Source organism: Pholis gunnellus (assembly GCF_910591455.1).
Source record: "Pholis gunnellus genome assembly, chromosome: 20".
Taxonomy (NCBI): Eukaryota; Metazoa; Chordata; class Actinopteri; order Perciformes; family Pholidae; genus Pholis; species Pholis gunnellus.
In genome coordinates this window covers 4,786,447-4,803,914 of record NC_136547.1, presented here as the reverse complement: position 1 = coordinate 4,803,914, position 17,468 = coordinate 4,786,447, and the positions used below count along the sequence as shown (strand labels likewise).

Below are 17,468 nucleotides of genomic sequence, written 5' to 3'. Positions count from 1 at the left end.
ACAGTGGTGCTTTGTGTTAATGCTAACATCAGCATTTCAGCTAATTCAGTTTGAGAAATCCAAGTGCAAGCACGGGGCTTTTTGAGTGTGAGGACTGGGTTTTAAGGGGAAGTATTACAAAAATAAATTTTCTGTCTTCCTCTCCTTCTATTTAATGTTATCTTCTGTTTTACTTTGCTTTTTTTAAATCATACTTATACATCTTTTCTTTATCACCTTGTGTTACTTTTCCTCATGGCTTTTATGTCTTGTGTAAAGCACTTTGAATTGCCTCACTGTTAAAAGGTGCTATACAAATAACCCTGGCTGGGCTTATGTTCCTGTTATTTCATCATGTTTACAACCCACTGTTGACCAATCAGCTTCCGTCGCTGCAAAGTAGGTGGTTAAATATAAGCCGTTAAATATAAGCCTTCCGTGAGGAAGTTTTCTTTGATTGCTGAAGCAGGCTTACTGGACTGATCAACGTTGTTTTACAAATTGCTTGAAGCAGGGGGACAAATACAGGTACAGTACGTTGGTGGTCTTTTTCTTTTTTTCCTGATTTAGAAGTGCAAGTGTTTCTCAAGGAAGCATGGGACGACTCTAAAGTTAGTAGATCATGTATCACACCATCTAAATATAAAGCAAGGGATCTAACCCTTTGAAGACTACTTGGACTTGCAAAAAATGACTTGTGAGCATTTCTGGGAGGGATATATTATTTATTAGTTGGAGACCCAGTGTAATCATGCAATATGGTTATAAGTTACAGTTATTATTGCATGCCTAAAAATGTTTTATTTTCCGGTTACCCACAGTAACGATTGTCTTTATCCATTCTTAGGAGTAAAATGCAGTTATTTGCTTTAAAGAAAGCTTTCATTGGGCTTTATTTCCATATTGCATTGTTCTCTGGGAATGTTGGTATTGGCAGTGGTAGAACTAGGCCTCAAAATGCTTTTTATAAAGAAAAGTAAAACTATTAATACCGTGCAGTAAAACTTCTGCATTCAAATGTATACCAAAGTAAAGGAGCGGTACCATCAGCACAATGTACTTAAATATACTTAAATCTGGTTACGGTGGAGCTTTCAATTTGAATGTGATGCAATAATATTTCTCTGTCAGGTAAATGTAGTACTGCAGTGACTACGTTTATATGCAATAAATATTCCGTTTCATGCATTCAGAATAAGGTCTTATTCAGAATATCCAAACGGAATATGATGTTTACATGAGCCATATCAAATATGGAATATTGTCGTATTCGAAATAATAGTGGAATATTAGTGTGCATGTAAACATAGTCAATGTTTTCCTCCTCCGACGACTACTGTATACTAGTTACTAGTATACAGTTCAGTTGCATATTTTAAAGTGCTTTGGGGGCCTTTTGTAAGTTATTTCCGGGTAGAATAAGTTAGAATAGTAACATAAACAATATTTTTTCATATCTAAATATGATTATAAATCTATAGCTGTTTGGGGCCCTTTTAGTTAGGGGCCCCAGGCCCGGGCACTGCACTACAAATACAAAAATGCTTTTTTTATGCATGTTATAAAATCAAATCAGTTCTGCAGAATGTGACAAATTGCATTTAGAACTTGATGGGAATTTCTGAACTGAATGCAGTTTATCTCGTAAGTGTGCAGCACACACTGGAACAGCAGGAAGATAAACAGAGAGCGGAGAGAAGGGCAATGGTCAACATTGTCCTCTCTGCTCTGATTGTCTTACAGCAGAGGCTGATACATACTGTTTGTGTTCCTATGGAGAAGTAGAGGAAAGACTGATATACTAAAAGCAAATAGAGCAAGAATTGTTTATCCAGCTGGGAAGAGAAGAAAGATGGGATCAAGTGTTTCCTTGGAATTCTGCAGGAGAGCGATGACTCTAGCTAGCTTTAAATTCTTTAGGCTGTAAAATAGTTTGGGTAGAAAAGAGACAGAATAAAATGTGACTAATTAGAAGAGAGTTCTTCTTTCTGAAACTACCTAATTCTAAAAGATTGATTACAAAATGTGCCTTTGCAAGGATGAAAAATGATGCATGTCTTCATTCAAAATAACCTTTTAATTAATGCTGGACAATCTTTTCTCATTATATTACAGCCATGAGTCTTCTCTGTCTACTGCTGCTGGTCTGCTTGGCTAGTTGCAGTGGTTCCAGATCGAGAGACTGGGCTCATCATGGTGCCCCCATGTTTGCCGACCTCACAGTACGCGAGATGAAAGCTGTCCGGGCTTACCTGCATGGTATCCCGGAGCTGGAGCTCACTGATGCTCGTAGCAAGACCCTGATGAAGAACAGCATCCTCCTGATGGAACTCCAGCTGCCGAAGAAGCATGTAGCCCTGAGAGTTTTGGACCGGGGACTGTCCAAACCCCCACGTCAAGCCCGTGTGATCATCCAGTTGGGGAACCAGACCAATCCCAACATCACTGAGTACATTGTCAGTCCTCTGCCATCCCCAAACTCCCATGAAGTCAAGACGTTCAAGGGGGGTAGGCCTATCCGCTTTGAGTCAAGGCCTAGTACCATTGCAGAGTATAGCCATTTAAATAACATCCTCGAGAAGATCACAAACAAAGCTCACAAGCTTCTATTTGAGACCACGGGAGGGTTTTCTTTCACTAACTGCTCTGACCGCTGCCTGACATTCTCAGACATAGCCCCCCGTGGACTGGGTCCAGGTGAGAGAAGAAGCTGGATCATGTTGCAGAAGTTTGTGGAGGGTTTTTTCATCCACCCAGTTGGATTTGAGGTACTAATCAACCACCGGGACCTGGATCCAGAAAAGTGGACTGTCGAGAAAGTCTGGTACAACAGCATGTACTTTGACAGTGTTGAGGATCTGGTAGAAAAGTATGAATCAGGAGGTGTGGAGAAGGTCAAACTGCCCGATCATGATGATAATGACCTCTACTCCACTTACATCCCGCGGGGTCAAAGCAGTACACCCACTAATATCCATGGGCCAAAGCTCGTTGAGCCTCAGGGGCATCGCTATCACGTTGACCGCAACTTTGTCGAATATGCTGGATGGTCTTTCGCCTACCGAGTCCGCTCATCAGCTGGGCTTCAAGTCTTTGACCTCCGTTTTAATGGTGAGAGGATTGCCTACGAGATCAGCATCCAAGAAGCTATTGCCTTCTATTCTGGTGATACTCCCGCTGCCATGCAAACAAAGTACATCGACGCTGGCTGGGCAATGGGAAGCTCATCCTTTGAGCTGGCGCCTGGAATCGACTGTCCAGAAATTGCCACCTTTGTGGACCTTTACCACTACTTTGACACGGACAAACCTGTGCACCACAAAAATGGGCTCTGCATTTTTGAGATGACCACTGCTATGCCTTTGAGAAGGCATTTCAACTCCAACTTCAAAGGAGGATACAACTTCTACGGGGGGCTGGAAAACACTGTGCTGGTGCTGCGGACAACCTCGACGGTTTACAACTATGATTACATCTGGGACTTCGTCTTCTACCAGAATGGGGTGATGGAGGTGAAGGTCAGCGCTACCGGATACATCCATGCCACTTTCTTTACACCTAACGGACTTCACTATGGTACCAAGGTGTACAACTATGTGCTGGGAAACCTGCACACACACCTCATCCATTATAAAGTGGACCTGGATATTGCTGGTGAGTATTATGGTACAATTACCTAGTTTTCAACACCTGTTTTAAAGCAGTAATTCTTTATTGATCTGTGGAAATCCCAGCCCAGTATCCTATGAATTGCGGCCATATTGGATGATTCTATGTATATATATGTGTCAGACTTACAAAGGAGACCGGAGTTCATATCCTGCCATGCCCTACAATTAACATTTACTTTTAATATTACCCTTAACAACATTCTCTATCCAATTGTTTTAGTTACCCAACCCTAACACCGTAACCATGATTGATGTGATATAACCACAATCCTTTTCCATATCGTAGTTGCCATGCGCACATATTGTTGAAAGTAAGAACTTTGTAAATGTTGCCACTAATCATACATCATTTTTTGAAACGTAATCTGCCGTTTTGTAGAATCTGCTAATATTGCCGTTGTTGTTGCTCTGTAAATGGATGGATGAACGGGTTACAACTAAGTATACCTCCCACTGTGGTCTTTACTGCCTTTACACCAATACATACATAAACCCTAAAGGCTGTGAAATGAGGTGAAAGAAACTTAGTCTTTTATTGGTGCCAGTCCAGATAAAACAGTTTGCTGGACTTTACCCTGTGATAAAGGAGACAGTCATGGCCTAGCCTGTCAAGCCTGTGTGGCTTTTCAGTGATTGTGCTATCTGTGATCAGGACTGTATGCCATACATAAGTCAGTCACTTCACTTATGAAGGAAGACCTCTGATGCAAAAGCAAATGTGCTGTATAGTCTCTCAACAGACTGCTTATACCATGACATCTAACTTCTCCTGATAAATCTTTGCCTTCACTGTGACTCAGGTCGAGAGAACAGCTTTGAGACGTTGGATCTGAAGTATGTCAACTTCACAAATCCGTGGAGCCCGAAGGATTTCGTCGTCCAGTCCAAACTCCACCGGACAGAGCACAAGACAGAGCGATCTGCCACTTTCTCTTTTGGCAAAAAGTTCCCTCGCTATGTGCACTTTTACAACCCCAATGAGAAAAACAAATGGGGAGACCAGAGGGGATACCGCATTCAGTTTAACTCACATGCCCACAGTGTCCTTCCAAGAGGCTGGAGAGAGGAGAAAGGCATCAGTTGGTCAAGGTAATCAAATATTTCACCTTATGTTGCTAGAAAAAACATACATAAATAAAACATTATGTAGGGTACAATATTATATTTAATGTCCATCATTTTAAACACATTTCTCTCAAGTTCAGTCATATTTGGTATGTTTGACCACATTGGAATCTACAGTAGAATTTAGGTTCTGTGCATTTGAGGATGGTTAGCACATATAGATCTCTTTGTAATGATTGACCCAATGGAGGGGGAGTGGGGATGAAAAGGTCAATCTCTGAATTGGGAGTCTGGTTAGAAATCAGGTCAATGTAGATTTATGGTTTGGGAGTCAACACAGGTTGAGAAAACAGTTTGTTTAAGGCTTTATTGAATATCTTCGTTGAACTTTTGTCACCTAATAATGTTTTGTCACTGTTGGGCTATCGTAAAGCGTTCTTTATGAAGCAAAACTTTGTTTCTTTAAAATGTACAAAAAGAACGTTCTGACGATGTTCTGATGATCCTGAGAACCCAGTGTGAGGTCACTGTGTTAAACAGTAGAATAAGCCGGAAACTGAAAATAATTGACAGACTGGCTAAGGTGTTGTTACTCTGTATGAATGCTTTGTCTGTCAGCTGTCAGCATTATTATATAAAACTGATTGACTGATTGACTGGGGAACTGTCCCTCTGCAGGTATCCTCTGGCTGTGACTCGTCATAAAGATAGTGAAGCCACCAGCAGCAGCATTTTCACCCAGAATGACCCCTGGGAACCAGTCGTGTCTTTTGAGGACTACATCAACAAAGAAGACATAGTCAACCAGGTACAGAAGTGGAGACCGCAATGCACATGAAAGTCAGGACTTTTTGGATTAGATTAAAATCAATATTTTTGTCCTCACAAAAAACAAGAAAAAAACTTTTCTTTTTCAAAAATATTGAACTATACCTTTAAAATAAAAGGTGTTCCACTGAGAAATCCAACACACTCCATTTCAAATTGTTTTAATAACATCATAGAAATCTAAAAAATTTTCCAAACACAATGGAAAGCTGAGTATGATCACCAACTACGGTAACAGTGTTAGTCTGAGGGGTTAGTAACCATTAAACAGTCTCTTTTTTACTGGTACAAGAAGTCACAATTCACTAATGGACAGCGTCCTTTGTGATGTTTCAAACGGACTCTTAGAAATGTGGTTTACATTTCGGGGGTGGGGGTGTTTTTCTGAGAAGTTACATCATTGGTTTAAGTTTACTCGTCCTAAAATAATCCGTTCATTAGTTCCGATCACTCACCATCATGGTGACTCACCATTGCTGACATTTTCTTCTGTTTGCACTTTTAAGTGGATAAAAACCACATGTGTCCTATTCTAAAAAAAAAAAATCTAATGTAATGTTTGCTCTGCTGTGTGCAGGACCTGGTAGCCTGGGTGACGGTGGGCTTCCTGCATGTGCCTCACTCAGAAGACATCCCCAACACGGCAACGCCCGGCAACGCGGTGGGCTTCTTCCTCCGGCCATTCAACTTCTTCGACGAAGACCCTTCGGTGGCATCCAGAAGCACCGTCATTGTCCGGCCGGGACAGGACGGCAAACCCAAGGTCCAGAGATGGACACCTGAGGTCATAGGTCACTGTGTGACAGACAAGCCATTCTTTTACAATGGCACATATGCAGGAGTCTAAAGAAGTTTGTTTTATTTTTTAGCAATCACTTGAAGTATATTCGGTCAGATTTAGTCAATGTGACAACCTTTCTTTTTAAAAGAAAGAAAAATCCATGAAATAGAAAAACATTAAAATAAACAAGAACATTTTATAAAAGGGAAAACTCATGAATAACTCTGTCATAGTCAAAACTAAAATCTTTTTGTTAATGTTAAATTGTTTAGCTGCGAGCGTAATTTGCGTAATGCATTGTACATCATACACATTTCAAGTTAATCTCAATGTTAATGTACCAAACACACAGGGGGGAAGTGGAGGCGGTGTGGGTCACGGGGGGCCTTGAGGGCTGCTCTAATCCCATGTTGGGTCTCCATGGCTGAGGTTTAGCAGCAGCGAGCATCCAGGATGCAGGATGCTCTGTATCCGCCCTGTGGTAAACTGCAGCTCCCTCAGCATGCTCCTCTTGCCCCCACGGTGGGAATGTTTTCCATGGAAAGACAACAGGCCTTGCAGAGCAAACAGCCTGGTTCCGGATCCTTCCCCGCAAACAGTCCAGGATACCACCTGGCTGCCCCGTCGCCCCTGGAAACCTAACTTTAACAACATACAATGTGACACAATGTCCAGAAAAATCAGCACATGATACTGCTTTGTCCCTTATGTACGCATTCTTCACATAGCAATGCCACTTTTTTAATAAGACAAATAAACCTGTTTTCATCATATTGTGTCTTTTTGATTGAAACTTTTCTATAATAAGCAATGATTAATAAACACAGGTCTATTTTAGACCCCCAAACTAAACATAACTGTATAAAGAAAAAGAGGTGGATTTTGCAGTGGCAAAGTCGTTTGGTTTGAAGGGTAAATAATGAGCGTTTTCTTGTAGGGGAAAAGGAATCCAGCCAGTCCAACCACTGTCATCAGCATTTTCACAATCTGAAACAAACCTTTTTATGAATGTGTGCCCATGTTTTACAGAGCGCATGGTAAAAGAGGGATAGCATGGGAGCTATGCACTCATGAGTGAATGGACAGCATTGGTTAAGAGGACAAAAAAACCCAATGTGAATTGGGTAACAAGCATTCCTATAGCTATCCCCATGGCAATGATGGGATTGACGTCACAACAGACAAACTATAGAAAAGCAGTGAAAACACAGTTAATTCATTCTCAACATCTTACGTGTACAAAAACATCCAAATAACTGTGTGACATTTTGTTGCACTCGCTCTGCAGTGCCCTGAAATCATTCCCTTGGTTCCTGTAATCTTTCTGTGAGTTTTTTGGGCCGTCCGAAAGTGATGAAAACTGTCTCGTTGTAAGCAGCCAAAAATGTAAAAATGAATACTGTCATATGCTTTTTACAAGATGGCTCAACATACATAATGTCTTAGTCAGGTTATGATAACACACGTGGGGTCCAGACTCAAAGATAACCAAACACAACCAAAGACAAACATTGTGACAAACAATATGTTCACATTTCTTCAGAGCAAATACTTGTAGTGCAGTCTGTTAGTGGGCCTGAATAAAAAAGTCTGGGAAATGAGATGGTGCTTTGCTGCCACCTAGTGGTTTCTTCAAAAGTGTTTGGTCTGTTCAGAGACTGTAATTGTACAGCGCTAACAGTGACATCCAGTTACAGTCCATCGTTATCGCCTGTGGGGGCCCATAGAGAGAGAGCAGTCTCTAAAATAATGTATTTATAGAAGAGACTAATTGGCTTATTGGAATCTCTGAAACCCTCATTTGAAGAATGGAGTTATGCTATTTACTGTACGTATACCCTTAAAAAGGCAAACCCAGCTCAATCATGTTTTACATATTTTGGTATGGAGTAGTCAGTAGCAATCTATAACAAAACGATATGCCTATTCTACACTAACTATAAAAAAAACTATACATAAAGTACAAAAAACTATAAATAAATAAATAGTTTTCTTTTGTCGTATACAGATATACAATGATGATTGCTGGGTAAAATGTACGCTGATGTTGTCCAATGTCAAGTCTCTATTCGTTCATGTGACGAGATGATACGATGTGCGATTAGGGTCAGAATCTGCCTGACTGAGCCCACCTGCAAGCAGAGGAAAAACAGACGCCTATCAAACCTCAAAGCGGTAGCAAGAAACCCCGGGCCCTTCATAATAGTGTGCACAGGGGCCCCTCGTCACTACCTGGCCCCACTACCTAGAGGGGAAATTTGGTTTATAGAAACACAACAACAAAAAATCACCATCAAGTTGCATCAAGTCACACTATCTGTCAATACTTCACAACCTGCGAAGATCATCACCTGTGAGCATAACAGTCTTCAAAGCATTTTGCTGATGTAGCCTCAGCCCAAATGAAAAGAGACCACAGTAAGTGTGTCTGGATTTAGCCCCTCACACTGGCTTCTGATGTAGCATCCTTCCTTCCTTCCTTCCTTCCTTCCCACCTCCCTTTCTTAGTTTATCTTTCTCCTCTATTTACAGTGGTGTGACTTTGCTCTGATCATCCATCCGCTTCCATCAATAGATGATTAACCCCCCCCCCCCCCCCATTCATTAAAGCCTGTGTGTGAATCCCACAGTGTGACTATATGGAAATATCACATGTGTCTGAATGAGCTGATATTACTACATCCTGTTTGAGATCCTCATCTATGAGTATCATGTGATAATGACTCAGCAATACAGCAGAATAGTTCCAGTGTGGAAAGATGTGACGGTAAACACATTTGTACTTAGGGAGGGTATTGTTGGACCAGATGTCCGGCAGATGAGGCAAGCTCAGGCCTTTATTTTGTGCCTTCCAAATCACACCCTCTTCATTATAATATATATTAAAAAACGTCTCCTACAAAACTTCGAAAATGTTCAAGAAGAGATAGAGTTGATTTTGGGCATCATTCTGACTCTAAATCTAACACTTTTTAGTCTGGCATAGTTCCTGATGATATCATTTAGGTATTTTTTTAGAGCCGCACCAATAAATATGTTCAATATTACTAATGGATCAAAAGATGTTACAGGGGGTCTGTCACAGTGACAACCCACCGTACTCTGCAGTTCCCCTCAGCTCCACAGAGCGTTTATCATAAAGCAACACTATTTGAATTTCCTGCCACAGCAGATACATGCTTTAATAAAGCACCAGCAGCAAACACAGACCGACAAAGGGAGCAAGAAGTTGGTGAAAATAGTAAAGAATTGACTTGGGCTAAAAAGGCAGATATTTTACTTGGGGTTGGTGAAGACCAAAGCGGAGATAGGAGACTGAATATATGAAAGCCCCTATCAGACATCACGTTAAGGTAGTGGTGGGCCGTCAGGGCCTGCAAAGCCTTCTCTGCTGGCCTAAACAGAACCACAAAGTTATAGCTATTTTATTATTTACCTTAAATACACTACATGTATCATAATTTATAAAAATATTTTTCCCATTATCTTATTTTCTCATTGCACAGCTACTGTGCTCCTCAGTTGCTCTGCTTCCAGTGCAGCTTGTTTTAAGTAGAGCTTTTATCCAATCAGATTTCACCTCTGTGTCTCTAGGTAGAAGAGAGGCCCCAGGCCTGCAGACTCACCAGTGCCTCCATGTTCAGTTTAAGTGAATGGGGACGATATTGTTGAGTGTCATAGTCTTAAACCAATCAGATCTTTAGTTTAACATTCTTTGACCGCCAGAGTGGCCTGCAGGCCTACAGCTATGTCAGCAGCAGCGCTGCAGTGAGATTCATTGTGCGCTGTGATTGGTCAGTGGGTGAGCACGTGACTATCGTGAAACGAAACTTAACAGCAGAGGCTGTTTTTTTTTTACCTAGCTTTGTTTTTTAACACTCAATGGCTGAAATTGGAAGAGAAACGGATTTGTGAGTTGGGATTTCTTTGTCAACATAGAAAAGAGGATGTGATCAGCATTTGTTAAATCAACTGGTTCGTTTTTTTACATCTAATAATATCTAAATGGCCCTTGAATGTGTAGCAGAATGCATGTTACTGCTGTTGTTTTTCCGTTAAGCTAGTTAGCCTAGCCTCCCAGAACACTTGCGGAGACTCAGCTGTTTTTGTTCCGGTTCAGAGGTCACAGAGGTCATAGTTACAGCCCAAGAAACGAATAATAACCCTAGCTGTGGCGCTATCATGTGGTTATAAGGTGGTATTTCAGCAGTGAAGGCCCAGGTATAAAATGCACGGCCCGCCACTGCGTTAAGGTAGTTGCAAATGGACATGCTGGTCATATGTCTGAATAAGGTTAAAAAGAGGTCAAATATGTGTATGTCATGTCTGAAGCAAACTCTAAGGGGCAGTAAAGGGACAGTTCACCACAAAATCAAAAATGCATATTTTCGTCTTACCCGTAGTGCTATTTATCAAACGTGGCACAAAAAAAATGGCACTCAAAAAATCTAGTGGTAAGGTTGCAGGTTGCATCCAACTGAACACCTCTCCAGGTCACACGTCCCCTTACCAGCACTCTGAGAAGAGGACCCGCTCTCTTTGTCCATCCAAACGTCTCATTCTAAGCTAACAAAAACACAATCAATTCATCGTTCCAGGCGTTAAATATTACATTCAATTTCAAATGACACATTCCGTTAAGTAATAATCCTTTGTTTGAATAAATGTCCGGTAAAGTCACTATCTATCGTCGAATGAAGAAACACGGCCCACTGATGAAAGTTCCTGCATTTGCAGTGTTATGAGCTGGGAGTCTGAGGCAACATGTCCTGGCCATAAATCACAAGCACGCAGTTTGGATCTCTGGGAAGTGAGATCCAAGAACAAGTAACTCCTCCAGTTACCGCTTATCGACACAGGTGCTGCCGAAAAGAACAAAGCAGAGATCTTTGAGATTGGTACTGTATTTCTCTTCCAAAAATCAAAATCAGATGAATTTGAAAACAGGGATGTGTGCAGATACAAAATTGTATTTTTCAAGTTTTCATTGACCTTCAGTTCTTCCCCTTTCTTCAATTTCGATATGAGTAAAAGATATTCCAGTGTGTTGCAATGACTTGGTTAGTTAGCGTCATAGTGAGGAACGATCACACACACCAAGTGTTTTATATAAATAGCTATGCGTCAAGTTTACATTTACTTACTTAAAACTTTAAAGCCGCAATCAAAATGTTTAAATTAACAATGGGGAAAATGTGAAAGGGATCACTTATAATATACTGTATGTACGCAGCCGATTGCTAGCACATTTGATCAACTCTATAAGCTGAAAATAGGTCGAGGTTGTTTATAACTGAGACATTAAACGTGTGTCTTCACAGGGATGGCTGTGAAAGGATTTTTTTGTTCAAAGAAATATAAAATCATCTACAAAGTTATCTTTTTCCAATATAGAATTGGACGTAGCTACACATTTTCATATTGTATTTGGGAATACATTTTCTTGCATGATATATGAATTGACAGGTTTTATACAGGGAGCGCTGTCCAGGCAATCCCTTCCCTTAACTGTGTCCATTTATCAAGCAGTGAGTGAGATAAACAGAAACATGTCATAACAATAATAATAATAACGCCGTCATCCAGCAAGTATGCGTGCAAGTGCATGTTCCTGTGTGTGTGCATGTGTGTGCGTGTGCATGCATCTGTAGAGGGGGCACACGGCAGTGTGTGTCCCTGTTGGTATGCCAACCATCCCGTTCCTCTTTGTCCACCTCTCAAAATAACCCCCCACCATCCCCGGCAGCAGCTGAGACAAAACCTCAGACAGACGGACGGACTCCATAAAACACAAGGAGACAGGGAGAACAGGGCAAAGAGATGGGAGAGAAATCGGAATCACCTAACACATCCCCATGGACAGGATGTTGGCATGGTCCCATATCAAAAATAAAAAAAGAACAGAACATTTCTCAGGAGGACATGCAAATTATAAAATCATTTCAGTTTAGTCAGATTGTGGTGGTGTCACTGAAATATGTACGCTGAGTGGGAAGTGAATGTGCTGGTGAGTCACCATCTATCATTCCGCACGGCAGTCGTAACACGTATCCGGTCAATCCAGGCTGGTGGCTGGCGTAGAGCGAAAGGGTAGGGGGGGGGGGGGGGCCACAAGGGGGCAAGAGGGCAATGGGAGTTTATAAACGGTTGTTTAAATCCACCTCCGGTTTCCTCTTGCGGTACCTCTCTCTCTTAACCTAGTACGGATTTCGGTGGTCTAAAATTGGAAAGGTTTCCTATTGAGAGACTGATTTGACTGTCCTCTGTGTTACAGTGCCACCAGGTGCAGGCCAGTGGTCCTGGGGCCCTGGGGGCACCAGGAAAATTGTTGCAGCCATGCGCTCTCAGCTACACTTTGTTGTGTTCTGACTTACGATGTCAGAACAATGTGATTGTCTCCTGGCATCCGCTGCTTTGTGAGATGACACACACCCCTCCCTACCATCCAGCAGGTTAAGGCCAATGTGTTTACTTGCATAACCTCATAAGGGCTGATGTGGGGCAATATGATATTTACTATATTTATATTTGTGTCATAAAGTGAAAAGTGAAAGTGAAAGAAAACAGTGGTGAGGAACTGTTATTTTTCAAATACGTTATCAAGTGTTCCTCGTCAATGTAATACTGTTTCACAAAAAAGACTGTAAGTAGATTTGTGATCAAGAAAAAATAAAAGAAGACGGCTCATGTGTGTTCAGGCTGTCATATTACATTTACTCAGAAACATTAAGGGTTAAAGATGGAACAAAATAAACACATGAAATCAGAGGATATTTATTTATTTATTCATCAAATGTTTCATTTCATCATTGAAGCTGTTTTGACAAAAATTAGTAAATAGATCATTTGACAATCTCGTCTCATCTTGTGAGGAAAGAGCATGGAAGACGTTCAAATCAGGGAGTACAAAGTATAAAATAAATACCACACAATTGTACATCATATTTGTAGTCATTGTCATAGTAACATGACCTCACAGTCTCTCACACTCAACCAGGTGACGTCAGTAAGTCCTTGAGGGTTTAGGGTGTAAGGCCTCAGGGAGGACACTGGGATTGGGCCTGCGTGTTGAAGTTACGAGCTTTGTCAGCATTTCAGCTGTTGTGTTGAAACAGCATTGTAACATTACACATTACGTGGCATGGAAACCTAAAATGTTCAATGTTAAATTAGTTCAAGCGGTTCAGCAGACATACATTCGCCAAACCATAAAGTTGTGCTACATTCATGAAGTCATTTCCCTTGTAAAAACAAAAACAAACACTTCGTAAAAGCCATAAAACTCAAACATTGGGGTTAGCAGTTTGCCTATAAGTACCTAGAGACACCTCTAGCTGCATCCTTATTAATGTCTTTATCTGACGATTTCAGAACTAAAATGTGCTGAAGGGAAGAAAAGCATGTGGAGGAGGTTAACTTTGACCAATAAGGAGATTAATTGAGTTCTTCGGAAGAGGTGAGATCGGAACATTGACCAGTCTTTCCACCTTTTGCTGCTGGCAGCATTGAACGCACACGCCAACTTAAGTGTGGCAGATTTTCCCCTTACCCTCTCTGTGAATGGTCCTTTAAGACGTTAATGGAGAAGATTTTGTCATTGACCGGTATTTATGTTGACTTGATCGAGATACTGATTTGATCAGCGCCTGAGCACAGCAACTCAATAGTTACCAGCAATTAGCCAGTGCCCTCTTGCCCAAGCAACGACTTTGTTGTCAAGTGTGACATACCTCTGCGCAGTTGCAACGGAACAGATGAAAACCATGTTAAAAGTTCGGATAGAATTCTACCTGCCTGCTTGCTGGCATCCATTGGGAGGTCGGGATAAATATACAGTAGATAGGGGAGACGTGTCTTCTACATACCTCACTGTAATGAATCTAAATCTAAATTCACTCTCTAATAATTTGATAACTCAACAAAATGTGTACAAGAACACAAAACCCTCTTGTTCCATTTTATCATAACAGACTTTAGACACAATTTTCTCTCTCTTTCTCTGCTCCGTCTTGTTCACCAGGTGGCAAAAACCAGGTGAACTCTCCTTAAAGGAACATTCATGTAAAAGTCACCGATGCCTGAATGACAAAAAGCCATCGCTTTAACAGATGAAGCCAGCAATGTTGTCAATGTCTTTGAAGAGGGCTTCAGAGTCAAGAAACTGTACGGGTGGCGAGTATCACATGACTCTGTTGTGCATTAATTACAAATGGCATCAACAGCAAATTGCTGTCAGAAATGTTTCTGTCCGTCTAGTAGTCTGAGGAGGTATGGACTCACTCACGCTGCAGACGGACTACCTCTGTGAGCGATGCGGCAGCAGTTTCAGCCAACTAAACAGGTATGAGTCCCACCTGCATACCCACGCTGAAGAAACGCCGCGCTGCTGCAACAAATGCAGGAAGCGTTTCAGCAGCCGGAGCTTGTATGGAAAAAGTAGCTGCACTGGACCGCACACATGCGACCAATGTGGGAAGAGTTTCAGCTACTTGAGCCATTTCCCCAGGCACCTGCGCGTCCATACCGGAGAGAAACCGTACCAGTGTAACCAGTGCAAAAAGAGGTTCAGCTTGTTGAGCAGTCGCAAGGACCACCGGCGCGTTCACACCGGAGAGAAACCATACTGGTGTTCTCGATGCAAGAAATGATTCGCTTGGCTGAAATCCTTGAAGGTACACCGTTGCGCTGATGTAAATGATGAGAGCTTGGCTGAGTGTAGGAGGGATTTAGTTTCTTATACCAGCACAGACAATAGTGGCGGAGTCCGCCACTCCCTTGCTGGACTCGGATTGTGTAGGCAATCTACATAAGTGTCGAGGATTGACTGTCCCGCTGCAGAACCCTCCGGACATGCTGCTCATGTTCCTTTTGGAAAAAATCAAGCTGCCAACAAACAAATATATTCAACATGTCCCTTAGAACATCATTCACTAGGGCCTGAAATACAGCTGGAGCGTTAGTGAGACCAAATGGTATAACCCAGTACTCATAGTGGCCACTGGGAGTATTGAAAGCTGTCTTCCACTCGTCCCCTCCTTGATTCTGACAAGGTGATAAGCATTTCTCAGATCGAGCTTAGTGAAGATGGAGGCCCCCTGCAATAGCTCAAAAGCAGAGGAAATGAGTGGGAGGAGGTATCTGTTCTTAACGGCGATGTCGTTGAGGCCACGGTAGTCGATGCAGGGACGTAGTGTCTTGTCCTTCTTACCCACAAAGAAGAAACCAGCTCCTGCTGGGGACGAGGAGGGGCGAATGATACCAGAGTCCAGGGAGTTCTTGATGTACTGGCTCATCGCCTCCCTCTCCGGGGCAGATAGCGAGTAGAGGCGTCCCTTGGGAGGGGAGGTCCCGGCGAGGAGGTCGATGGCGCAGTCGTAGGGACAGTGAGGGGGTATGGAGGTGGCATGGGTCTTTCTCGAACACCTCCCTGAGGTCCAGGTATATGGGGGGAACCCCAGAGAGGTCCGTAGTAGCTGCAAAGGAGCCAGGAGACTTGGAAGGCACATTAGGGGAGGCAGATGTGAGACAAGATGAGGTACTCCACCCCACTATGGACCCCGTAAGCCAGTTAATGGTCGGGTTGTGTTTCTGTAATGAGCGATAATGAGGGATAATCAGGGAAGAATGATGGGTAACTGAGGTGAATCGATGACATGGAAGATAAGATGTTCAAAATGGTTACCTGACATGAGGAGGCCTAGAGGTGGGGTGCGATGAGTCACACGACAGAGCAGGCGGCCGTCTAAGGCGTTGGCAAATAGGGGGACCTCGAGGGGCTCCAACAGTAGCTGGAGTTGCTCTGCCGACCCCTGATCGACGAAGCTCTCATCTGCTGCTGAATCGATAAATACTGCCAGTTCCGGAACTAGGGCGTTGGTCTGGCTGAAGTGGTGGAGAGGACTGCCCCCAGGGCCCGGGAGGTCTCCTCTCGGCCTGGCGTCTCTCCATCCTTCTCCCATGAAGCCGGTTATCAATCTTGACAACCAGAGCTACCAAGGCCTCCAGGTCTGTGGGTAAATCAAGAGGTGCCAATTGATCTTTAATCTCCTCAGAGAGTCCAAACCAGAAGGCGTCTGCCAGAGATGGAAAGTTCCACTGGCTGTCCGCTGCTAGGGTGTGGAAGCGAATGGCATAATCAGCCGCCCGGCTGCTCCCCTGTTGGAGAGAAAAAAGTCCCCGGGCCGCTTCACTACCCGGAACGCCGTGGTCGAACACCCTTCTTAGGGCCCCGGAAAAGTCCAAAACAGAGCCGCAAATGGCAGATCGATTGACCCACTCTGCTATAGCCCATTCTCGTGCCCTCCCTGAGAGGTTGGTAATGATGAACGCCAGCCTGGACCGTTGGGTGGGGTAGGACAAGGGCTGGAGGTCGAAGGTAAGTGAGCAGAGTGACAGAAAAGAGCAACATGTTGCAGCGTCGGCCTTGTACCTCTCAATGTGTGGCACTCGGGGTTCGTGGTGCGAGTGGGGTGCAGTCACCGGAGCCACGGGGACCGGTGGATCTGGCGGTGCTGGATCTGGCGGTGCTGGATCTGGCGGTGCTGGATCTGGCGGTGCTGGCTCCGCCGGCGACTGAGGGTTGAGGCTGGCGAGCACCTGCTGCGTCTGGAGGCTGAGATCCCGCAGCTGGTCCATCATAGCGGCTTGAAACACATTCTTGCGATCGTGAAGCTCCTGGACCCCGCTGTTCAACCCGGAGAGCAACTGTTCGTGGTCATACAGCCTCTTTCCTTGCGACTGGAGAGCGTAACGCACGGAGCTGTCCTCTGCTGAGTCCGTCATGGTCAGATCGTACTGTCAAGGTTCAGGGCTGGGCTAAGACTCATGAGCAGAGACCGACACTGGAGACGAGGTGAAGTTTAGAAATAAGAATTTGTACTGGTCATCAGAAGAGAAATAAACAAAACTTAAAGCGACTCCAAACGGGAGCGAGCAAAAAACAAACAAAAAGGCAAAGGCAAAAATCATTGAATCCACACGAGGGAACAGCACGGGACACACAAGGAGCACAAGGGGACGAACAATGACGATCTGACAACCGGAGCGGGGAAAGCAGGGGAATATATATCGGAGTGGGGTGATGGGAAGATTGGAGGCAGCTGGGTGGACCGGGCAGGTCAGTAGGGGAACACACACACACACAC

The 17,468-nt window shown here is 43.3% G+C and overlaps 1 protein-coding gene across 1 annotated transcript; it reads left to right on the top strand.

Moving 5' to 3' along the window:
- The first annotated feature begins 404 nt into the window (after positions 1–404).
- Positions 405–7,091, top strand: aoc1 (amine oxidase copper containing 1). Its single transcript, XM_079181814.1, has 5 exons — positions 405–507; positions 2,095–3,633; positions 4,451–4,739; positions 5,394–5,523; positions 6,121–7,091. The coding sequence occupies exons 2-5, from the start codon at positions 2,097–2,099 to the stop codon at positions 6,388–6,390; spliced, it is 2,226 nt and encodes a 741-aa protein (XP_079037940.1). The 5' UTR covers positions 405–507; positions 2,095–2,096; the 3' UTR covers positions 6,391–7,091.
- Positions 7,092–17,468: the final 10,377 nt, after the last annotated feature.